Genomic DNA, 23,863 nt, shown 5'->3' with positions numbered 1-23,863 from the left:
ATTGCATTGGATATATAAAAAAAAAAGTTTTATCTGTCTTTTAAATTCGGCCCGTCAGCCACCCAATATTGTTTTACCGGGATGGTTACCAGTAGGGAAATTTCAAAGAAATTCTCTAAGCAAGCAAGCAAATCCGCTTAAAAGTTGACTGCTACAATTGGGACTGTCAGATATCCAAACTAGAAAAGCTGAGGTGTTCATGAAAGGATAAAAAGTAATATTATCCCGCGACGCCAATAAGCTGCATGCATTGCAACGAAAGAGGCAAGTATTAGTAACATTTCTGTGATGGCAAAGGTGTACGACGATGTGACAGTAAATAAGTACACCAATGGATTTCCGATGTTTTGATGCATGACATGATTGGCTTGACATATCTCCTAATTTTTTACAGACTTCTTTGCTAATGCAAGCTGTCAGAAATCCCTAACCTGGCATCTGTCGGCGTGGCCCTATGCTTCTTCTCTCCCCGCCGAACATGTTCTATCAAGCGCAGACTGGGATTCACTCCACATTAGTTTGCCCAATATGGAACATCGTCAGCGGTCCGTAAGCTTTTACAACCGCCACGTTGCTTAAAGGCTTGGTGTTACATTGGCACAAATTACGCTGCTCTGCTTTTTTTTTTTTTTTTTTCTGTTCCCTCTTTGCTGCTGAAGCATATCGTCAGGCTGCATGCTTTTTATTGTCCTTTCTTCTTGGATTTCTTGCCTTTACTGTGGCTAACATTATTTAAATCATCTAATTTCACGCCAAGAGCTTCTTCCAGCACCTTGTTCAGCGTCACTGGATCAGCTAGCCCTCGTGTATCTCGCATTATCTGACCTATAAGCCACGTTGCCAACTTGGTGTTACCGCTTCTGATACTTGCAACCTGTAAGATAGGGTAACTTAGTGAGTCATCCCGTCAGGCGAAAAGCAAACCATCGTATGAGGTAGTTCTTACCTTGTCGGGATTCTTATCCATCAAATGTTGGCACATTTCCCTTAAAGTCAATTCATCACCAACTTTTTTCCAACCTCTCTCTTCCACTATGTCGGATGCTAGCCGACTTCCGGCCTCGTCTATCATGATTTTGAGCACGTTTTTGGCCGTCATGCCTATGTATCACGTCGAAGAAAGCCACTCAGTCATGTGATAAATCCGTAGCATAATGTCCCCCAATATCTTGTCAAACATTCGACTTACCTGTTATTGAGCCTGATTGGATAAGGTCTAGTACAGATCCGAGTTGGTCTGTAGATACAGGATTGACAGTGAAAGGAATGTTTTTACTAGCCAATTGTCCAAATAATTCATGTGTTGTCCTATGGCATTGAACGAAAAATGGAGAAGGGTTATTATGCAGGTCCTTCACAATTGATAGAACACAGTGGGTCCTCCATACCAATTTACAACAAGCTTGGGAGGTCTTCCTTGACAAACCTAATTATTCCCCAATTTCCCGTATTTAGTGTCATGAGGTCACGCTATAGCATTTCAAGCTAAAAGATGCGTCCTTTACCGTTTCGAAATATTCAGCAGCGTTCGATTCAGATAACAGAACCGCTGCGTCATGATCTGATAAGTTATATTGCTGCATTAATCGCTCCCGTTTGGCATCGGGGAGTTCTGGCATACTGTTACGCAAGGCGTCGATGTACTCCTAAATGCAATCAATCAAATCCAATTTAGAGCCAAGTCCTGTGGTACGAATAACAAACAACAACAACTTACTTGTGTCAAAATGAGTGACGGCAAGTCGGTTTCTGGCATGTAACGATAGTCACGCGCAGTCTCTTTACCGCGTAAACGAAACGTTTTGCCTTGTTCAACATCATAGCCACGCGTTTCTTGTTCGATGATACCACCATTCTCCAGTACTTTTATCTGCCGTTGAACTTCAGCCTCTGCCAAGTCATGCAAGTAACAATTAGATAAAAATATCAGACCGATGGCGCCACCACCAGTAAGCGACGTACCTATGGCTGCTGACAAAAATCGTACGCTATTAAGGTTCTTCAGTTCGCAGCGTGTACCCCATGAGTCACCCTCTTTATGTACAGAAACGTTCACGTCGCACCGAAGTGATCCCTTGAAGGAAAGATATGCTTTAAGTTGATGGTCACGAACAAGTCTACGGAGGCTGTGGGTGCTGGCTTTTACCTCTTCCATGTTAGCGTTGGATGACCCAACACATCTAAGCAAAGCTTGTAATTTCTTGACAAATTGGCCGGCTTGCAGAGCAGATCTAAATAAAGAATTAGCGTCGCCCATATGGCGCTTGTGGAATCGTTGTTACCATAGGTACATGCCTCATGTCTGGCTTAGTGACAATTTCCATCAACCCAGACCCGGCTCTGTTCAAGTCAAGAAGTGTCATATCCGGACGCATGTCGTGTATGCTCTTGCCGGTATCCTGTTCCAGTTGTATCTGCTCAATTCGAACTTGCATTGGCTCAGGTACACCGTCGTGCGTGGCTAATACGAGCTCTCCGCCCTGAGAAACCGGTTCTACATTCAACAAATGAAAATCATATCAGTATAGATTGCGTGATATTCCCTTTTATCTGTTTCAGTCTTGCTATTTTCTTCTAAGGAAACCTGCAGATCATAGGTCACTTTCTTCTTATGATACATACTGTGATGTTGAGTGATTTGATAGCCTTGCGGTAAATCAGGGTAAAAGTAATGCTTTCTGTCAAAGGTCGACCGTTTGTTGATTGTACTGCCTAACGCTATTGCCGTTCTGACAGCAAGTTCCACGCATTTTTCATTGAGGGTCTAGACGTATGTCAAAGAAAAACATAGCAATCAATGGTAAGACCCCAGTAGACTCGGTCTCATGCCATAAAATTTTAAGCCTCAGCCGTATGAGTTCGACTTACGGGTTGAACACCAGGAAAGGCAGCATCAACGACGGAGATATTCGAGTTCACTGGCGCATTGAACGACGTAAGAGAATCTATGAAAGGGGATGGACTGAGTCCAGTAACTATAAATTGAAAGGATATAGTAGAATACGATTTTTCATACCAGAGAATAACTTCGTTTGCGAATCGATTTGAGCATGAATTTCGAGTCCAATGACAGCATTCCAGCCACTGGCAGGATTGTGTAGTCCACGTCTGAAGCATAAGCCTCTAACTATTCTTGTTTTCGTCGCATACTGAAACGTATAGCGAAACATGACCTGCAATGAACTTGACAAAATAAAACTGCAGGTTTACTGTGACTTCACAAGGCTATTGCTCTTCGCGTGCCAAAAAATTATTTTGGCTGGCGACTCCCGCGCTGTTTCATTTCTCCACGCGTCGTTGTACTCTCCGTAGCTTGAGGCATGACATTGTCCAGTCTACTCGAACAACTTGCTCGAGAGGTTGTCAAAGTAAGCGAAATGAATAGCAAGGTTTTACTAATGTTTCCGCATTCGTCTCTAACTGTTGGCATAGGACCGTGATCGACCGAGCTCCGTTCGATCCGGAAAAGCCATTGAACGCCAATTGCAAAACTATCGGTTTCCCGGCACAGACAACATACATACTGCAGAGAGATATTCTGGGTGAGCATATAAAAGAAAATGTATTATAAATGGTTTGCGGTATTGATATTCTTCATATCAACAGGTTAATCGAAAAGTTGTACATCAAAAATCAACCAGAGAAGGCAACCTATCTTGAAGCATGCGTGGATAAATTAGTCAATTCGAAAGAAAACGATGGATCAAAGAACGTATGGATACATTAAGCTTCACAAAATACACCTCAACCTCAATTAACCTTGAAATATTATCTATACGCAGACGCATTCGATGTTTGACATTTTGTCGTTGTTGATCAACGCCGCTGGAGATCCTGTCAGCTCCGAGTTTCAACCACGCAGTAATGAAGAAAAAGAGAGCGAATCAGAAATGACTTGGGATAGGATCGTTGCAGAGGAGCCTTTAAGTGGTCAGCATTGGGAGCAGTGGGAAAGTCTATCGACAGACGAAGAAGACAATGACGATGACGACGACGAGATGGATGAACAAGCTGAAGTAGAGCATTTGGACGTATCTGATGTACAGAAGGTTTGTACTGCGTTGTTGTGTTTTATCTTTTTCAATTTGAGTAATTACTGATCCGATATACCACAGAAAAGACGAGATCGTAGCCCATCGAACACAAGGATTGAAGATCAGCGAAGAGCCAATAAATACTACTTGAGTCACATCGAATACGATAAGCCGACTGATGTTGAAACGGTTTCTATTCTCCAATCTCAACAATATTGGATGCCGAAGAAACTCGAGGAATCAAAGAGGGCCGCAAAAAGTAAGAATACATGTTTTCTTTTAAAGTTGTATCCCTCACCATTTATACTTATGATTTTATGAAAATGTTAGTTGTTGAAGGAGTTGGAATGCAAGCTTTTTCAGACCCGTGCACCCTTGGTAAGTATGGAGATCCGATGAGGTTCAAGGTAGTGTATAATGCTGACAGTATATTTATAGCACCATCACTTAATGAGCTGCGACTTCGAAGTGATGACATACGGTCAGTTACAGCTGATCCGGAAGGGTACATTGATGAGCGGGATGCCATACGAGAGGTCTTGTTTATGATACAAGGCTATCCTGGAGTTTTGTTTCAAATGGTTGAACCACATAGCGCAAGTCTTGAGGAAGACGATGCGCCAACCTTGCAGACAAAAGATAGCTTGACGTTTAAGGTAATAGTTTCGCTTTATTACCCTTTTATCAAATGTATTTTCTCACTCTTATTTGGAATTGATAGGTCAAAACTGAAGTTGCTATTCCGCACATGAGTATACTAACTCTCAATAACCTGTTAACAAGATTCTGTGAATACGGCAATTCCATCAACAGACTCCGTTACCTTAACACAACGTAAGTGCTATGATCAGGTTGCGGAAATCAAAACCACATACCCTAACACATTTACAAAAGTGTCTGCCTTTCGCCTCCTACTCGTTTCGGTCAAACCTGTCAAGCGTTCGCTTCACATTTAGATCGTCTACTGACCGATCTGCAACATAAATTATCCGACCTGCAGATAGAGTATTCCAATCGAGATACGAGTGAGGAAGGACCATCGCTTCTAAAGCTGTATCAGACAATGGAAGACGACTTGGAATTTTACCACAGCCTCAACGCCATACAGAGCGGAATACCTGGCTTAGGCGACGCACTTTACTATCATCCAAACCAGCAAGACGAACTTCCAGCGATCGAGTCTATCACCATTACAGTGTCGTTGCTCAACAGTCTGTTTCATCATCTCGATATCGCACAGTCGTCAAATCACCCCTCCTTCAACAAGCTCAAAGTAGTGTTTCTTTCTACCATAGTACCATACGGTATCCTGATGGACGATTGGATATTTGAAGGCTCATTGGCAGGGGATGTCGCATCCGAGTTCTTCGTCCAGCGAAATACTCAAATCAATGCCAATTCATCTAGATACTGGAGACATGGATTCCAAATACGTATTACGGAAAACGCATCTCCATACCCAGACTGCTTGCATGCCTTCGTTCCGAGGCTGATATTTGCCGGCAAAGCGGTCAACTTTATGATCAGAATGGATATTTCAGAGACTGAATTTGCTGTTGATTCTCATATTGACGGATTCAGCACACAACTGCGCAAAGCAGAACAGAAGAACGAGAGCAAAAAAGAGGAAAGGGCAGCAAGACTTAAAATGTCACCGAGTGACAAATTGCTGGAATCGCATATACCGTCTACAGCCACTAGCCGCTTAAAGCAAAATTCATACAGTGCTGCTGCCAAGGATTCGGCAAACGTGTCAAAGGATGTACAGATGCAAGACTTGTTTCGACATTCCTTTGCCGTCACCTTGGAAGAATATGTTGAGCCTCAGTACCAGCGTTTGGCGACATTGTTGATGCAATCGCTGAACAAAGAAGCTCACTTGAGAAGACACCTTCAATCTCTTGCAAACGTTTTTCTGATGATTGAAGGAGATGTAATGAACCGATTTGCGGAATCTGTCTTCATCCAGATGGACGAAGGGAAGCCTTGGTATGATGACCGTACCATTAACGCCTTGTTCTTGGAAGCGTGTCGAGATGACAAGCATATTTTGGCAGAAAATGTACACATCGAAGTCAATTTGAACCGGATAGGCGTGCGACTATCCACGCTAGCTACCGCATCACAGACATTACCATTGAACTCTTTGACTATTATAGAGTCCATCATTATACATTACCAGGTAAGTGGATTTTGAGGTGGGCTTGCATATACTCTTTTATCTTGCTACTGACAAAACGTTTAACTTGGCGAATGCAGCTCCCTAGTCCGGTGAATAACTTTTTGCGAAGATCGACCCTACAGGAGTACCGAAAAATCAGTACCTTCGTACTTCAAATCAAACGAGCCAAACGACTGATGGAAAACCTCTCTGTATTCAAAGGCAGATTTCAAAACGCCAGAGAGGGCATCAGTGAGAGCATGGCCAAATTTTACTCTGTCAGGTTACGTCTTATCTGGTTTGTCAACAATATCCACAGCTATATTCTCACTACAGTAAGTTTGCGACTCTGAAGAATTGCACTGACTGTATTTACTAACAAGCTGCCAACAGATCCTTCACTCGGAAACCGTTCAATTCCAGCGAAAATTATCGACGCTAGTGAATGTAGACGACATTGTATTACAACACGACGACTATGTTAGAAAAATAGTAGATCGATGTCTGTTGAATGAAAAGGTAAGTGAATATGTATACGTATCATATGTAGCATCTGCTGAATAGACTGGCCAATGTGACAAGCTATATTGATTCATACTATACATCTTACAGACACAGTCAATCCGATCTGCTGTCATACACGTCTTGGATATGACCATACTGCTCTCTAGGTTGTTCAAGAAATTTGTTCAAGACCCAGCATCGCGCAACTTTGATAATGCTAGTTTGTTATTGACGATACCCCCGCGACTGGATTCAGACGAGGAAGGCGACACAACCTCCAATGGCAGCGATGCTTTCGGTGATGAAGCAGCGGTAGAAAAGGAATATTTGAAATCATTTGAAAAGGGTCTCAATATGATCGACGAAGAGTACTCTCAGGCAATGAGATTTCTCACGACAAGTTTAGAGGTGATGGCGAAAAGCAGCGGCGTTTCATGGTGTAAGTATGGGGCATGGTTTAATTTTAAGGTTGAAGTTACAAAAGATCTAATGGCAAACAAATATTATATAGTCGAAGTCCTCGCACAGTCTCTAAATGTCTAATAGGTTTAAAGCATAGACCGAACAAACGACGTAGCGATGCGCACTCCATATGGCACATAGCGTTCCTTTCTTTGGAAAGTTTCGTCAGTGACCGGTTCACAATATTTTCTTAAAAGTTCCAGTTCCTGATGAATGGCCTTGCGTAAACCAGCATTTTCCGTGATGACAACAGCCTGCGCTTCCAGATCGCGCTCATTCGATCTATAGCCAAAGTTGGGTGAACCAATCATGGTCATAGCTGGATATTTTTCCCCTTGTAAATAGAGCCAAAGTCCTGTAATTTTATCACATCGTATTTATATGACACATATATGCAAATCATGCTTTACATATCGCACTCAACATACCTTTTGCATGGTATGTCCAATCTGGTCTTTCAAATTCTTTGATTGTGATGGATGACTCTCTCTTGCGACGCTTCACTTCTCTGTGAAACTGGCGCTCGATTAAGGTATATGCTGGTGGAAGGTATTTTGAAACGCCTCTGGAATTGAAGAATCCGTTGGCCTGAACAGCAGAGCCGATATGTCAGTTATGAAAAGATCCAGGAAGTCGCCTTTAGCGTTTGCTTTGGCTCTGTAACATACCTTGGGAGAAGCTGTAAGGAATTCAAACTTGGCGGCGGTTCTAAGGATGTATTCTTTATAGCGATTGGTGAAGTTGAAGTATCCAGAAGTAAGATGGACATTCCAGTAGCCACTGTTCTCTACGGATTTGCCATGTTCGTGAATGATGTCTAGTATTCGCAGAGTTGTGTTTTCGTCTTGTCGGATCCCCAATGGTGCCATTTGAATGACAGGGTATACGACGGTATCATGTTCACGGTCACTACTTGGTACCTTGTTCTCATTGTTTTTGTACTTCTTCAAAAAGTTCTGCATCCGTTTGTAAGCTTGACTTTTAAATTCTAACGTCTTGTTAACTGGGTCGGCTGTATTTTCCAAAAGAAGGCTATACGGGGCCGCTGGTCCGCCCATTTTAACTGGTGGTCGTAGCTTGTATGAAAAGGAACCAACCGTTTCCAGGAGATCGCAGTAATAATTTGACAGGTCTTTCGTGTCGCCAAACTTTATATATCGATCCTGTCGATTAGTGAAGTAGTCGGTGCTCAGGTTCGCGCTAGAGAGGTAATATGAGTACGATGTATTGGTAAAAGTGACCTATATAGCAGAGGAAACGCCACGTACCCGCTAAGCATCACATTGTCATCGAAGCCATATACTTTCAAATGCATCAGGCCAATGCTTTCATTAAATCGCTGAGGAAGTGCTTTCTTCAAGAGGCCAGTCAAATCGGGTGTGTGGTAGAGTGAAATCTGCACTTGATCTGGGTACTTTTCTACCAGAGGTAAAAGTAAGGTCGCTGAAGATTGTTGCTTCGATGCTCGAGTGCCTCTCAGACAATCAATCAAGATGTGTACTTTAAGAGAATTGGATTTTGAAAGTGCTGTATGAATGGTATCGACCTAGAATGAAATATACTTTCAATAACGTTTGTGATAAAAGGTAATTGGCTTTATCACTTCTATCGTGAATCGGCTGAACATACCAACTCTTGTTCCGAGCTTCCAATGTAGAGCGCCGCGATAAAAATTCGCTCCTTCGCCGACAAAATATGATCCTGGAAAGTTTAAAAGGATTCATTTCTGTAGTCAGTATCACCAATAATTTATGTATCGCGTTAATAATTTGCATACCTTGAGATTGGTGTAGAATTGCGAAGGCTCTGTCATAGGTATGATGTTGCTTCCATTCATGCTGAATGAAGGTGCCAGGGTTTGGAGCGGTGTGAAACGACGCAATGCATTGTGTGAGTCTTGGTGGAGCAACCTTGCCGTCGACTTCACTGATCTGGCAGCCGTGGCCATTCGTGCGCGGCAAATAGGTGAGATGAAGGACATTGACGTTAGTTCGACTAATATGTTCAGGTTTGCTCAGCACAGAAGTGGCCCTAACATTGATTGTCCGGTAGACTCTTAAAATTTTTATGCCCTAGTCGCGTGTGGGAGTGATTAGCAAACAACTGTTGTCACCTCTCTATGCTGTAGAAATGACTGGAACTGACTTATTTAAAAACTGTTGTACTAATCTATATCTTGTTTGATTTATTATTATTATTTAGGGGTGAACGCTACTGTACATATCTTGGAACCAGTCTGGCCGCCAAATGAAAATGTTGGGTATTTGACATGTGAGGAGTACTCAAAATCTAGTTAACGAGTATAAAGGTCAATATCTCAACATAAAAATTATTCATGATAGAGACTACTTACACTTTCCGAAATCTCGAATCAATTCTTCTCGAGTCCAATTGCAGCTAGTGATCAGAAAACTGCCTTCAGTTCCCATCATTTGTCGCACCTTTTCAACATAACGCTCTTTTGGTCCTTCTTCTCCTTTCTGCTTGGCTTCTTCCTGAGCAGGATCTAAGCAAATAGCATCATATGTACCCTTATCCAATACTATATCGTAGACAGCTGACTGTCTCCAGTCATCTTCATTAAGAAAGTCCACTGTCTGGTACTGAATGTACTCCATATCTCTCTGCTTTGCCACTGATTTAGCCAATTGAACTGCGGAAGGCGAGTAATCAATACCATAAAGATTTTGGAAGCCGTTTTCTGCCAAGGCCAAAAGAAGGTGCCCATTGCCGCATCCTAGATCAATGATTGATTTGGTATTTGGTTCAATGTTGTCTGTCACCCAGTCTACCATCTTTTCCACGCTGTCTTCGCCAAACCTAGAATAACAATTCATGTCAGTTTATAAATACAGAGTTGGTGGCAATAGCGATATCTACAGTAGCTTACCAAACTTCGCCAATGTCGCCAATTTCTTCAAAGTTGACATTTTCGCGAACATACATGGAATCCCAGCTTCGGGAGGAAATCAGAGTAAATAACAGAATGTAACGTAAGAGTACTCCAGTAAATGCCTTACTATTGCTTTGTTCCCAGTTGGGATGCCTTGAACTCTCCGCCTTCCATGTTTGACACCGAGATTGTTGCTATGACCTTTGTTAAACTGTTGAGTTCGATCGTGCTGTTGGTAAATTTTGTCTTGAATCCAAGCCACTGGCCCCCTCTTAAACATTCCATGTATGTTCTCATACAGCGACGCTGTTACTGAGACATGAACCATCATGGCTGTAGAGAGATACACAGCTAAAGTTTTTGGAAATATAATAACTAAATAACTTCAATCACTGCGTAATTTACCTTGTTGTTGGTCACAAACTGCACTCAATGGTATTCTATGCTTAACAATAGACAACGTAACACAACTGCAAATACGCTCAGAGGAAGTGGCCGTATTTTTAAATCTGTACGAAGTACACCTTAATTTATATCAAAGTGCCAGTATTAATGTATGCAAAAACGTCAATAAAGAAATTTATTCAATTTATCGGTGAAAAATTGAAGCTGCAAGCTCTATTGAAATCGGGCCAGGCTTCGAGTGAAGAGTAGCTCTCCGCAAAATTACATCTCCAAATTTACTTCCGACTGAACTTCACGTTATTTTTAAGTTTCTTGACAGAGCTACCTTTCGCAACAAAACAATATGGAGCATTTCGAAAAGGGCGTCACCCCTTCTGACAAGGAACTGAACGGATCAAACCTTCGCGTCCTTATTGTACATACCCGATGGAACCTTCCCATCGTTGAAGCCTTGGTCAAGGGTGCCAAGGAGACCATGATCTCTAAGCATAATGTCCTCGCAGAGAACATTGTCATTGTAAGTACCTTATCGATCATGTTGCCGCCGTAATGGAAACGTCTTATTCACCCATACAACAGGAATCTGTCCCAGGTGCATACGAATTGCCTTTTGCTGCCAAGGCTTTGATTCAATCTGCTCAAGCTCAAGGTTCAAGTGCCAGCGGCGATTTACTTGCCAGTGCCACTGATCTCCTTGGTGAACTGACTACTTCTGCTGACAAGAAGCCCGATTCTCCCAATCCAGGAGCCAAGAAGGCTAAGAAAGGCGCGTTCGATGCTGTTATTTGCGTTGGTGTTCTCATCAAGGGTAGCACTATGCACTTTGAGTACATTTGCGAAGCCGTGTCTCAAGGCATTATGCGCGTCGGATTGGACTCCAATATCCCTGTCATTTTTGGTGTTCTTACTTGCTTGAACGATGAGCAAGCCCATAACAGAGCAGGTTTGGTTCCCAATGGCCACAACCACGGTGAGGACTGGGGTTCGGCAGCTGTTGAGATGGCTCTTGTCAAGAACAGAGCTTTGTAATGCAACTTCTTTGATCAATAAATCTTTGTGGTTTTTGTACTTTGTACTGCTTTTAAAACAATCTTATTGCCGTATGCAAGATAGGAGATGCTGCTGTTCCCATACTGTCCTTTCGCATTGAGACAAAGATTCTAGATAGCTGATAGGCTTAGGGTGATGCCATCAAGCATGCGCTTGCTCAGCTGCCGAAAATCAGATTTATTAATGAGCACAAGCCTACTCAGAACGTCAAAGATATCAATGTATTAATGTGTGGCAGTCTGACAAAGCGGGATATCTCTCCACTACAATATCGCGTGCATCTCAAAGAATGCAACTCCCTTTGTTCATCTCATTGATGTAAAGTCGTTCAATTTACCAGAATCAATGAAAGGCTTTACAGATTCTCTTCCCTCTATATATGGTGAGTAGATTGCCCGTCCTCCTCTTACCCTAGGCTCCTCCATATCCTGGCCATGGTGGCAACAGATAATGGCACCTTAGTACATTACTTTATCGGCATTGAACGATGTGAATAGATGAATTTTTGTTATTATAACAGAAAGACATTTGGCAGCTCAATATTGTCTGTCATAAACGACGTTTTCAACAATCCTTGCGTGGCAATCATGGGCCAAACGTGTTCCTGAGTGGTTTTCCATATTTGGGAATGGGGAAAAGGAAGTCACGGCTAGCCAAGTTCAAAAGCTACGGTGCTGACTCAACACAGCTTTAAGCAGGTTCACCATGGTTCAGATGGAACAGGGTAGAAAGCTAGATCAGCTCAGAGACCATGTCATGTCTGCGGACGGACTGGAGGAAAAAGTGGAGGGTATGTAATCCGCCAGCTGACGACAATGCAGACCCGCCAAGATGCTAACATGAAAGCCCGCCTTCAGTCAACCAGAGACATCTGATTGATAAGATTCTAGCAAGATATTCAGCAGAGCATGTAGTATATCGAGAACTCATGCAAAATGCAGGTTGATAAAAGTATAAATTATGCAAAACTGAAAAGTACTGTCCTGACGTCTTCGTACCACCGTATCTAGATGATGCTTCTGCTCAAGGGGTCCAAATTCTATTTACTACAGACTCACCAGTCAAGACCGAAGAACCCAACCTCAAAGGAAAGTGTACCAGATTAATTATTAAGAACAACGGTATTCCTTTTCGACCAGAGGATTGGGCACGCTTGAAGAGTATTGCGGAAGGCAATCCAGGTAGGTCTAGCTTACGTCAGGGCTGCGCTGCTTACGTCTTCGTTTTGTAATCAAGTCTTTGCAACAGATGAACAGAAAATAGGAGCTTTTGGTGTAGGATTTTATTCCCTGTTTTCCATTTGTGAGAATCCATTGTAAGTTGTCGTAAACTGATATGCGTCGGTAGTCGTGAAAATGAGATCTGATGAAAATGGCGATCAGCGTTTCCTCAGGTCAACATTGTATGGGATTTTTCTTCAAAGGAGACCAGCTATACACTAGAAGAGGCCAACTTCAGGATGAAGATGTGACACCCTGGACTTCAATTTTAATGGACATGCGACAACCAATAACGATACCCGAGATGACAGGATTTGCCAAGTTTTTGACTTGCAGCTTAGTGAGTATTTCCTTTGCCACCGGTCATTGGAAGGAAAATTAGACACGTTGCTCAAACAAATTATCCATTTTAGGGCTTTACCGCTAATTTGAGAGAAATATCAGTTTTCGTGGATGATCATCGAGTATTTCACATCCTCAAAAGAACAGACGAACCTCGGCCTATGGCCATCGATCACAAACAACTGTTTACTTCGTCAGTACCGGACGGCATATTTACACTTGGATCTGTTAGCATTCAGAAGGTTCAATTGGAAGTCGAACGTTTCGTGCCGCCCACCTTCACGAGTTCGCTGATGTCAGCGTTCATGCCAAAGGTCCTCCTTGGCGCATCTTCAGACACGAACGGTACGCCGTTGACTTTTGAAAAGGCCAGCACGTTCTTGAGAGTTGTTACGGGTGTACTCAAAGTCAGTGTCTCGAAAGAATTAGAGCGAGAAATGGAACGATCGACAAAGAAAAAGCCTCCGAAGCAGACCAATTTCCAGCTGGTCTTCACTGGTCGTGAAGAACTGGATGTATCTGAGAACACCAATATCGTGTTCCAGGATCTTGTCCCATACCCTGAACAAGGACGAATTTATATTGGGTTTCCCACGCACCAGACCACTGGATGCTGCTCACATATGGCCGCCAGATTCATACCAACTGTCGAGCGAGAAAGCATCGATTTTGCTGATCGATACATAGGAAAATGGAACCGAGAACTACTAGTCATGGGAGGCCTATTATGCCGAGTTGTCTACAACGACGAGATGGAACAAATCCGCAAACTGTACAAAGAGCTAGTTGGCAACGAGGAGCTTGTTGACAATGAAAAATTGCTGGAGGAGGACAAAGCGAGTGGTACCGAGATAACTCCTCGAACATGGTTAAGACGCCGTGCTTTCCATGCGCTACAGTCCTTCACCTTCAAGCCTTCCACCCCCAGTAGTATTGTGAGTCAAGATCAGGGTTTCTACTTTTACGAAATGGCTAGAAGCGACATGCATGTGATGACCTCCCACGGTATACAGCCGCTTCTCAAGACCCGAAGTCTTTCATCAGAGGACCCTGGCTTGGCAGCGTCAGATCTTATCAATAAGTTCATCAAGTCCATTCCATTAGTGTCCATTTCCCCATATGCTACCGCTGATGCTCCGCTGCAAAAACTCAAAGCAGAAAAGAAGCTGAAGCCATTTGGCATCAGAGACGTGTTTCAAGAACTAGAGTCTCGCTCACTGACTATTGATGAAATGATCATATGCATGAAATGGTGGATCAATCTTCACGAAAACGCCAATGTAGGCTACACTAATGCTGAGACTAAGGAACTATTGAGTTTACCACAGACCAGACAAAACTTTTTACGGACGGCCATTTTCACTTACAAAGACGGCACGCCAATGCAGCTCTCTGCTGTGTCATCTTTCATCAACCCAAAGTTGATTCCTGTAGACATGCCGCTCCCACAAAATGTATTGCCATTTGAGATATCATGTCAGTTTCAGCACGCTGCTTTGAAGATTCACTTCGGGTAAGTTTTTAACCTCTATTGAACTTTGAATAATCTTTGAGAACTGACATATTTCCTTGTAGCTGGTCAGAACTTCAAGTGCTTGATTGGGTACGCCATGTTTTCTCCAACCCTGAGCTCGAGACATCACCTAAATTCGCCGAGAAAGTGCTGAGCGTTGTATCTAAAAGCCTTACCACTCAAGCCAAACCCAATCAGGACATCATTATCAATTTGCTTAAGGAGAAGCGATGTATACCCACCAAGCGAGGCATGAAGTATCCTACCGAAGCTTATTTCCCTACAGTGAAATTGTTTGAAGATTTACCGATCATGATCCTTGAGCACCCTCGTGCAATATCAGAGACCATGCTACTTTCGTTAGGTGTTCGCAAGGTAGGCAGTGCTAGACGAAAGAATGGTTGAAGGCATATGTATTTACTCATACTGGTTTAATAATGTGTAGCATGTAGAACTTCAGCTTATCTTCGACCGGCTAGTCTCTCAAGGCAATTGGTCGCACATTGAACTCGTCAAGTATCTAGCTTCCGTTCAAAATATGCTCTCCACTAAAGAGCTCCATCGACTTCAAGAAACCGCTATTTTCCCCAAGGTTGAAGAAGTAGCGAAAGAAGAGACTACAGCGAATGGAAAAGCTACCAAAGAAGCTGCTACCGAAGCACCACCACCGAAAAGCGTTCCACAACGTTACAAAGCCAAGGAATTATATGCTCCTCTTGTGGAACTAAAGAATCTCAAGCTCCCAACCATTAAATGGGATTCCAAGTGGAAGCCTGCCAGTGAGGAAACCAAATTCTTGGAGGTTTTGGGGCTGCGCAACTATCCCACTCTGGCCATATTGCTCAACCAGGCCGCTGATCCAAAGAAAGGTCAAGCAGATCGAAATCAATCCCTAAAGTACTTCATTGACAATTTCGACAAGTACTATCGAGAATTTTACAATCCATTGACAGCTATCGAACCCTTTATTCCTTGTCGCGATGGAGGATACTCCAAACCTTCTGAGTGCTTTGGCAATGCTGAAGCCGCTGTGCTAGGGTTCAAGGTGATCCATACAGAGCTAAGTGCAGTGCGTGACAAGCTCGGCGTTCGGGAAGATCCCGACTCTCCTCAACTGTTGAAAGCTTTCCTGGGCAACATCCAAACTGACCCTGAAAATGCTAAGAATGTCTTCAATTATATGGCCAGTCGAATCTCGCTGGGACAAAGTACTTGGAACCAATTGCAAGATGTTGAATTCATTCCTGTCAAAGATAGTAGAACGACCGCAAAAGAGACGAACACCATCACGCTAATGCGACCGACCGAGTGCTACTTCTTGTCAAAGGATGCTCAAAACGACTTTCACAAGGAACTCTTTGTGTTTATTGATTTCGGTGACGTTGCAAACACATTCTTGCGTTGTTGTGGTGTGAAGAACGAACCAACAACGTTGGAACTTGCACAAATGATGGTTCGAAATCCACAACTGTATTGGAAACTATCCGGCGGTGGAGAAAATTACCTCAATGTGTTGCGGCAGATTGCCAACCAGTTTTACCAGATAAAACGAAATAGATCCTTAATCGACAAGATGCGCACGGCAAAAATATTGGTTGGTTATCGACAACTAGAGCCTGATGGTAGCAAGACGAGTGACAAGACAGCTACTTTCGAGTATTGTCTTGTGAGTGCCAACTCAGTGTATATTAACGATGATGCCAACGGGTATCATCTATTCTCTCCTATCTGTGCGCCGATGGATCCAGTCATAGAGGAGTTGTATAAGGAACTCGGCTGTGTAAAGCTATCTACGTAAGGTCATCTTGAACAAATATGAATTCTCCAGTGTTGTAGACTGACGTTATCGCGTTGCAGGCAAATAAGAGAAGCTTCCAGCTATGTGGGACCGGTCCAAACCACTCCAAGATCAGCCGATATTCAAAGCCAAGTAGTTGAAAGAATTCCAATCATTCTCTACCAAGTATTTGTGGATGCCCCACAGCGTAAATCTGAGCTTCGCATGAGCCAGGATAAAATAATCAGGAAGCTTCAGGTTTGTATATATATTATTAGTTTAGCATGAGAAAGCATCAGGACTAACCAAAGAACTAATTTAGGTGGTTGAGGCGACCAAAATCAACATTACTAGAACCTTTTTGCCCACCGGTCAGAAAAATGTTCAATGGACTTCATCATGTGGAGATGTTAACGAATGCAAGCTTTACATTGGTGGTAATAAGGAGATAGACTACTATGATGTAGCGGCTAGTCTTTGTCATATCCTTTTCCGACGTATCGGATTTAATGACGCTATTATCTTTGAACGATACCTTGTGGCCAGTTTGGACAATTTGAGGAGCAGAGGAGTTCCCGTTGATCGTATCCTCAACACACCAAAGGTCACCAAGCCAGCCGTCGACAATTTTAGCCAGTCTCTAGGGGAGGTTGAGGTAGAAGATCAAAAGTCGTCCAAACAATTGGATGAATACACGAAGAAGGTCCAAGACGTTTTCCCTGACTGTGATCCCAACTTCATACGGTCCGAGTTGCAGAAAGAGAAGCAAGATCATGTTGCAAACGTCGTCAACAAGCTTTTGTCTACACAATACCCCAAGAATACCAATCCTGCACCACCAGCACCACCAGAGTTTCAAAAACCTGATGGCCAAGTCCAAAAACCAGAAGCTCATACCAAACCTCCAGTTCGCAAGCTCGAGAGCATTGGTACCAACTTTTTCAACAAGTTTACCAGATCACGTACTAAAACTGAACAAGAAGATGGTGGTTCACGAAAACCGACAGAGCATCAAGAAACTGGACCGCCGCCTAGTGGTGGAAATGCAGGACCTCCTCCAACTACCACAAATGGAGCCAAACCCAATAGCCAAAACCCAGTCATGGGTGATATTAAGAACCATCAGCAAGTCATGAAGAGGCAACTCGAACAAGCTATTAGTGCATGTCAGTCGAATTCGGCGCAAAGCGTCTTCTCTCCACCTACGACGCATAACGTGCAAGAGTACTGTGATGCGACTTCAGGACAGAATTTGAAGTACGTAGCAAAAACCAAGGGATACGAATTCTATGTACACAACGATGTCAATGGACCCGTTGTCCTGCAGCAATATGATGCTCAGCTAGGGCATTTCAGCAGTGTGATTGGCGTTCTTGTTGGCGTCTTCAACATTGATGCTCTTGCTATTCATATATTTTATGATACGACTGGGAACACCATTGCGTTTTATCGAAATGGAAGTTTGTTTTTCAATTTGAGATTTTATCTCAATTTGCACGACGCACCGTCCGCGGCCCCAGACACTCAAATTCGAAGGACAAAACGCCGAGATGCCTTGAAGTTTTGGTACATGACCATGTGTCACGAACTAGCGCACTGTTTCGAAGCTCGTCACAACGCGCAACATGAGGTACGTATTTCACAAGATATGAAATGTCGAATTTTTGAAATTGAACTTGCTCATCTAACCCCCCCCCCCCACCTGTAGTACTACGTAGAGTCGTTTGCCGAGATGTATCTTGATACATTCATTGACAAGCTAATGGCCTTTCCGGCAAGCTAGTCAGCCAACTCTATAACTTAATACTATTTTGGTCCACACCATCCAATCTTGTAGACGTACTTTTTAATTTTTTTAATTTTGTAGTTCTAGCTGTATGAATATTGCAAAGGGTGGCGTAGAGATATCAAAAGCAACATAATAAATCTATGCATCTTCTTCTGCAAGGCGAGCCTTGTCGAGTACGCGCATGCGTCGTTTATAACTGAAATTGTACAAAGAAGACTCGTTAGTTCGACAAATCAAACATAGGTTTGAGGGAAAGACGCGGTTCATGGCTGCGGTATCGAAACCTGGATGGAATCCATGGAACCGGGGCCCATCACCTCAGAAAACAATGCACGAATTCAGTTACATACTCTTCGTATTGACATTTTTCGTAGCTGTGACGCTCGTTTTCGCACTTCCAGGGGAGATAAAACGTTTCTCCTCTGCACTTGTTGAGAGGAATGAGAAGATGTGCGCAGTAATCGCGGTACTCGAGAGGGATGCGAGCGTCTGCCATTTGCTTCTGGGTAGCCTTCATCTCTGGTGGTGTGCAGATAATGTCAGCTATACGACGTTTCAAACTATAGGATTGCGAAAATGACAAGCGAGAAACCGTCGGAAGAAGTTTCTAGAGTTGACGGTACTAGCATGTCAGAGATTGGAAGCAGATCGTACCTGGTGCGTCTGACATGATTATTTTTTGGTTGTGGAAGGCTTACACTTTTTAGCAAAGTGCTGTTTGCTGAAAGCGTCCCCACCACCTTTCAGAAAGAAAAAACTGGTGACGTCACAAGTTTCCCTTCAGGCTTGTCCCACCGCCAGTGATGACGTCGCATTTCTCGAGCTTGGTAGATATTGCAAACACACTGGTTGTGGCACTTTTTTCTTACTTACATCGAATCAATACCATGTCTGCTCGCCTTTTCTCCTCACCTATCCTTGCTGCAGTCAAGCGTTCCGGCGTCCGTTTCCAGTCCACCGCTGGTTTCGCCGCTGAGCGCGATGCTGTCAAGCACCACGCCGAATGTATGTATAACAGTTCATGTCCCATTCGATAAAGACGCTGTTGCATAAATGCAAAAAGCTTTTCTCTCGTCGAGATGCATCCCATGTTGAACAACGACTTATCGCCTGTGTCGCTGTATCATTGGATTCAAGTGCACTTCTTTGTTCTGATAACTTACAAAATTTTCCCGTCCAGCTGCTGCCAACACCTGGAAGAAGATCTCCATCTTCGTCTGCATTCCTGCGTAAGTTATTTTCTTCGCAACCAGAGAAAACAACAAACCGAATCAATTTCATGGTTCTGACATTTATCGTTTAGTCTCCTTGCCTCTGGCATCAACGCTTACAACTTGTACGCTCACCACGTCGAGCACCAGAAGGAGCACCCCCACGAATGGGTTGGTTATGACTACATGAACACCCGTAACAAGGTAAAATATCTCTATAACCTTTTGATCTACCTGAAATTGAGTAAAAAAAAATGCTGATCATTCATTATCCACAGGAATTCTTCTGGGGCAAGGAATCTCTCTTCTTCAACCCTAACGTCAACCACTCTGCCGCTGAGGAATAGATTATTTTATGAGCAACATTTGGATTTTATTAGATGATCGTGTGTACAAGGGTTCTTCCGTTTTAAATATATGAACTTTTGTTTTCAAAACAGTGTGATGATTACGATTGTATATTGATTTGAGAAAAGAAGAAAGTATAAGCTGCAGTGACAATGTTGGTGTTTGTTGCCTTGGTACGGAAATATGAAAGGAACGATTTAGTAAAGTATGATTTTCAACTCATCGTTCGCTATATATCTCACTAGAATAAAAAGAACAAGAACTATCTGAATTACAAAATACTGTAGGGGATGGCAGGGAATCACCAAGGAAATACACATCAAATTGTTACATATCGTAAAATTAAAAATATAAAAACATTGCTTCTATACAGCTGTTCAAGTGACATTTACACCTACGACTTTGCCGTTTCGCTCCATCTCAGACGGAGACTTACACTCACATCGACCCTCATCATGAGTAACGCTGGCACTTTTCTGGGACCCTTCTCCCATGTCACTACTGTTCCCATCCGGAATATTAGATCCTTCATCCCAGTCGGTGATGGTCAGGCCAATAGTATCGTTATTAAGGGTATGCGTTCCACAATCACTAGCTTCACGGGTAACCACCGCAGTATTGCTTTCGAACGAGTCGTATCCTGGTCGCTCGTCTCCATTGGATGGCCTATGGCTGTTACGTAGGAAAGAGAGTGAGTATGATGCGAGTTTTTCTTTACAAATGATCACATGTGTATTTTCTTACCTTCTGCCAGTGGTAGCGGAGCTATGTCGTCTCAAAAAGTCAAGCATCAAGTCTTCGCCAGGGTTAGGATTGCAATAGGCATCGGGCGGGATTTCGATTTCTTTGAATTCTTCTTCGGCTCTTCGTGTCCATTCCGTGCGATCTTCTGGCGTAAAGGCATATTTGCCAAGCTTGGACCAGAAGTAAGCCTTCAAGAATCGGACCTCATCAATGAAATGCATATCCATAATTCCATGCCGTAAGACCTACAGATTTTGAGTCAAGCCGATATGAGCAAGGGAGACATGTCTACATACGTATATATACACAACGTTTAGTATGGTACTTACCAAAAAGCCTTCTACTGTTCGTCCTGTGCTGATGTACGGTAACGCACGAGCCAAGAAAAGACATGGCTGAGTGAATTCCCAAAACTTGACCTGCTGGAAAGCTCTGTTCAAACTGGCAATGCCATTGATGAACTTTTCGAAGCTTTGTTGATCAGAACCTCCCAGAAGCGATGCTTGATTGTCTTCGATCATTTCATAGAATCCCATGGTTGCTAGGATCAAACCGAAAATAGGGAAGATGTTGGCTGCAAAATAAAAGCAAAGCAAGTTAATATATTGGGGTGCATGATTGACATGTACATACATCCTTTTGTAGTAAACCAACATACCAGTTACAGTAAGCGTAGGTAAAATATTGTTAAGGTAGCGAATATTTCGCTTAGCAAGGTCATGTCGACCAGCTCGAGCATAATAGGCGATCAAAGCACCATGCATAGCGATCTTGTTATAATCAGCGGCTTGTTTAATGTGCGCCTCAACAAGCACCACAAATGGCTCGCAATCTCTTATGCGGTCGACGACAATACCGTTGCAAATATGATATACGCTGAGCCATATCTCTGCTTCATAGTCGCCATTCATATGAGCGGTATCAGCCATCTGTTTTAGTAAAGCAAGTTCCGCAGGGGATTGGTCCAAAGTGCCTTCAAAGATACGCATGGTGACAGCCAAACCAACTGATCGATAGAACGCTTGACAGTCAGTGACAACCCCAAATACCTTGACCACTTGAATAGATTGGTAGAGTAAATTATGAGCATTCTCGAATTTTCCTGCCGCAAAGCATAAGAAAGCACAAATGGTGAACGTTCCAGCGTCCGCCTTCTCTTCCATCTGCTGAAGGGCTTTTGTGATGTAGAATATACTGTTTTCTTTCTGGTCATTGAGCCAGCAAACCAACGCGAATCGGGCCAAGAACAATGAATAATTAGGTCCAGTATCGCGAAGTCGTTCACAAGCATTGAGTCCGATCAAGCACGAGTAAATGAAATCTCGACCTTTGCCAGTGTAAAAATAAATGTTGGATAGTTGAGCCATGATCTCCACTATTCGTTGAGCTGATTGCGCCTTACGCTCCTTAAGTGGCTTCACAATCATAGTCATTCGAACGTATTTTCGATGTCGATATTGAACAAATCGGTTTCTCCAAAACTTGATACCAAATTCAAGATCGCTTCTAGGCCATGGAGAATCGAGGCATTGTAACGCCAAGAAGAGGTAATGTTCGCCTTCTGCGAGTTTGGTTCGCATGGTGAGACAAATACCAAGCATACGATAGATATCACTTCGATGCATGCGACCAAACTCTTCCGCCAATTGTTCGTTTTCATCCAAAATCTTGACCATACGCTCCAAATTACTAGTCGCTTCAGCAAGGAAATACGATCGCATATTCAAGTCGGCAAGCGCTTCCAGATAATACAATTGTTTGCCGTGCCAATCAGTTTCCAAATAATGTCGAGTGACTTTCGCCAAAAGTTGTGGGTAGTTGTCACGAGTGAGCTTGGATTCATAGTAGCGAGCTAAGGCTTTGTGAAGACTAATTCTCTTCTCGTAAGGTGCCATGTCATAGATGCTTTGTGGTATAGTGACATGTGCAAAAGAGAACGCGTCTTGGTACTTGTCCATGATATTTGTCCCACTGATTTCCAGCAAGAAATTATATACATCGTACTTTTTGATAGTGTGTCGAATGACCTCGTTATCAGTGCTATGAAAAATTGAGTTCTTGGGCTTGATGACGGCTTGAATTTCGCTGAGACCAAAGCTTTGATCCAAACAACTCGCAATCTTTTAACAAGACCATTAATATGCAGGATATGCCACACCAGTTCATTAATATATGGATGACTTACAGTAAGAAATTCCTGGTAATCAACATGAAGGCGATCAAACTGCATTTTGATAATACGCTTGTAATCGAAATTACCAAGCAAATCTTCCAAATCAAATTTGTTGCTGCTGGGAACCAACTCTCCTTCCACTAGCGTGACGTGATTGAAATCCTTAAGAACGATAGCCATATTTCTATAAGCAAACCCAGGATTAGACTGACGCCCAAGACAGTAGCAGTGTTTTTAGTGGACTTACTTGACATAAAGTGGATTACCGCCCGTTCGGTTCTTTGAAAATAACACGTTAGGTGATTGCTCGCAAATGGGGGAAGGAAACTTGTCTAGTCATAAAAAGTACATACCTGGATGACACGAATGATTTCCGGGCTAACACGCTTGATTCCACTTTGAAAGGTGTTGATGATGATCTCTCCTATTTCTTCGCCGTTCAATCCATTCAGTGTGATTTGTGCGCACGAACCAAAAGAAGCCAGCTCCTTGATGAAAGTAACGTTGTAATCTTTGATGGGACGAGTCGCTAGCATCATCAATGCCCGTGGGCAAGCGTCGTGAATGGTTTCAAGCACTCGAATGGAAGCTGAATCAGCCCACTGCACGTCGTCACAAATGATCATGATGGAGACATATTCGGTAAGGTATCGAATCATGCGAACAATCAACCCAGTGAAAAGAATATCTCGACCTCGACCATCCAACTTCCGCGTAAATCTGTTTTCATCCACTTCACTCAAAGCTGTGAAAACGCCTTTGAATAGAGGAAGGAACGATTCGTCTTCGCCGATTTTTCGCAAGCACTTTAGAACTAAATCAACCAACTCTGTGGTGACTTCGTTTCGAACATTGGTGGAGGTAGGTGATACATTTGAGTAAATGGATTTGATTTTGTACCGGTCGTTACCATTTGGATTCGATGACGGCATTGATATGGATTGAGATCGGCTTAAAGACATCAGCGTTGATTCCTTGGTAGGTAATGGGGTTAACGGCAGAAAACTAGGAGGGTTATCTTGGCGGCTCGATGTTGGAGTAGATTGTCCCATGCTATTTCCGGCGTAGCTCAAATGTCTAGATGCATTGCTGCTAGTCGAGCTCATGTTATCATTCAGACCTTGTATAGATCGTACTTGCTTAGAGACAGGTATTTTGTCCGACTCTAGTACGTCGAAAAGTCCAAGAAGGATATTCTTTAGCATATAAAACTTTGTTCCTTTCTCCACTGTTTTTT

At 43.0% G+C, this 23,863-nt stretch overlaps 9 protein-coding genes across 9 annotated transcripts; 4 read left to right on the top strand and 5 right to left on the bottom strand.

Moving 5' to 3' along the window:
- Positions 1 to 331: 331 nt before the first annotated feature.
- Positions 332 to 3,345, bottom strand: K450DRAFT_218113 (uncharacterized protein). Its single transcript, XM_051585152.1, has 12 exons — positions 3,017 to 3,345; positions 2,869 to 2,945; positions 2,623 to 2,764; positions 2,296 to 2,494; positions 2,147 to 2,231; positions 1,963 to 2,074; positions 1,718 to 1,890; positions 1,506 to 1,646; positions 1,389 to 1,426; positions 1,190 to 1,308; positions 947 to 1,101; positions 332 to 874 (listed from the first exon to the last, which is right to left on the bottom strand). Exons 1-12 carry the CDS (start codon positions 3,168 to 3,170, stop codon positions 683 to 685), a joined length of 1,587 nt encoding a protein of 528 aa, XP_051449097.1. The 5' UTR covers positions 3,171 to 3,345; the 3' UTR covers positions 332 to 682.
- Positions 3,346 to 4,362: 1,017 nt separating this feature from the next.
- K450DRAFT_218105 (uncharacterized protein) lies at positions 4,363 to 7,401 on the top strand. Its single transcript, XM_051585151.1, has 7 exons — positions 4,363 to 4,690; positions 4,756 to 4,868; positions 4,929 to 6,216; positions 6,294 to 6,530; positions 6,589 to 6,714; positions 6,808 to 7,138; positions 7,211 to 7,401. The coding sequence occupies exons 1-7, from the start codon at positions 4,382 to 4,384 to the stop codon at positions 7,240 to 7,242; spliced, it is 2,436 nt and encodes an 811-aa protein (XP_051449096.1). The 5' UTR covers positions 4,363 to 4,381; the 3' UTR covers positions 7,243 to 7,401.
- K450DRAFT_218103 (uncharacterized protein) lies at positions 7,143 to 9,189 on the bottom strand. Its single transcript, XM_051585150.1, has 6 exons — positions 8,939 to 9,189; positions 8,791 to 8,862; positions 8,430 to 8,707; positions 7,830 to 8,361; positions 7,590 to 7,749; positions 7,143 to 7,516 (listed from the first exon to the last, which is right to left on the bottom strand). Exons 1-6 carry the CDS (start codon positions 9,140 to 9,142, stop codon positions 7,248 to 7,250), a joined length of 1,515 nt encoding a protein of 504 aa, XP_051449095.1. The 5' UTR covers positions 9,143 to 9,189; the 3' UTR covers positions 7,143 to 7,247.
- Positions 9,190 to 10,284, bottom strand: K450DRAFT_218100 (uncharacterized protein). The gene is made up of 5 exons (XM_051585149.1): positions 10,182 to 10,284; positions 10,052 to 10,117; positions 9,515 to 9,981; positions 9,307 to 9,450; positions 9,190 to 9,233 (listed from the first exon to the last, which is right to left on the bottom strand). The coding sequence occupies exons 1-4, from the start codon at positions 10,226 to 10,228 to the stop codon at positions 9,356 to 9,358; spliced, it is 675 nt and encodes a 224-aa protein (XP_051449094.1). The 5' UTR covers positions 10,229 to 10,284; the 3' UTR covers positions 9,190 to 9,233; positions 9,307 to 9,355.
- Positions 10,285 to 10,746: 462 nt separating this feature from the next.
- Positions 10,747 to 11,561, top strand: K450DRAFT_218098 (uncharacterized protein). Its single transcript, XM_051585148.1, has 2 exons — positions 10,747 to 10,976; positions 11,039 to 11,561. Exons 1-2 carry the CDS (start codon positions 10,803 to 10,805, stop codon positions 11,486 to 11,488), a joined length of 624 nt encoding a protein of 207 aa, XP_051449093.1. The 5' UTR covers positions 10,747 to 10,802; the 3' UTR covers positions 11,489 to 11,561.
- A 433-nt stretch (positions 11,562 to 11,994) lies between these two features.
- On the top strand, positions 11,995 to 18,485 carry K450DRAFT_218092 (uncharacterized protein). Its single transcript, XM_051585147.1, has 11 exons — positions 11,995 to 12,299; positions 12,367 to 12,450; positions 12,520 to 12,690; positions 12,758 to 12,824; positions 12,892 to 13,069; positions 13,143 to 14,584; positions 14,647 to 14,959; positions 15,030 to 16,378; positions 16,442 to 16,619; positions 16,684 to 17,991; positions 18,070 to 18,485. The coding sequence occupies exons 1-11, from the start codon at positions 12,215 to 12,217 to the stop codon at positions 18,142 to 18,144; spliced, it is 5,250 nt and encodes a 1,749-aa protein (XP_051449092.1). The 5' UTR covers positions 11,995 to 12,214; the 3' UTR covers positions 18,145 to 18,485.
- On the bottom strand, positions 18,070 to 18,898 carry K450DRAFT_218089 (uncharacterized protein). Its single transcript, XM_051585146.1, has 3 exons — positions 18,805 to 18,898; positions 18,501 to 18,669; positions 18,070 to 18,346 (listed from the first exon to the last, which is right to left on the bottom strand). The coding sequence occupies exons 1-3, from the start codon at positions 18,818 to 18,820 to the stop codon at positions 18,289 to 18,291; spliced, it is 243 nt and encodes an 80-aa protein (XP_051449091.1). The 5' UTR covers positions 18,821 to 18,898; the 3' UTR covers positions 18,070 to 18,288.
- On the top strand, positions 18,838 to 19,854 carry K450DRAFT_218082 (uncharacterized protein). Its single transcript, XM_051585145.1, has 4 exons — positions 18,838 to 19,155; positions 19,331 to 19,379; positions 19,454 to 19,565; positions 19,640 to 19,854. Exons 1-4 carry the CDS (start codon positions 18,954 to 18,956, stop codon positions 19,706 to 19,708), a joined length of 432 nt encoding a protein of 143 aa, XP_051449090.1. The 5' UTR covers positions 18,838 to 18,953; the 3' UTR covers positions 19,709 to 19,854.
- Positions 19,855 to 22,934: 3,080 nt separating this feature from the next.
- On the bottom strand, positions 22,935 to 23,862 carry K450DRAFT_218077 (uncharacterized protein). The gene has a single exon (XM_051585144.1). It carries the CDS (start codon positions 23,829 to 23,831, stop codon positions 22,959 to 22,961), a length of 873 nt encoding a protein of 290 aa, XP_051449089.1. The 5' UTR covers positions 23,832 to 23,862; the 3' UTR covers positions 22,935 to 22,958.
- Position 23,863: the final 1 nt, after the last annotated feature.

This window comes from Umbelopsis ramanniana (assembly GCF_025399195.1).
Source record: "Umbelopsis ramanniana AG unplaced genomic scaffold K450scaffold_2, whole genome shotgun sequence".
NCBI lineage: Eukaryota > Fungi > Mucoromycota > Umbelopsidomycetes > Umbelopsidales > Umbelopsidaceae > Umbelopsis > Umbelopsis ramanniana.
The sequence above is the reverse complement of the archived record's forward strand: the minus strand, read 5'-3'. Positions and strand labels throughout refer to the sequence as shown.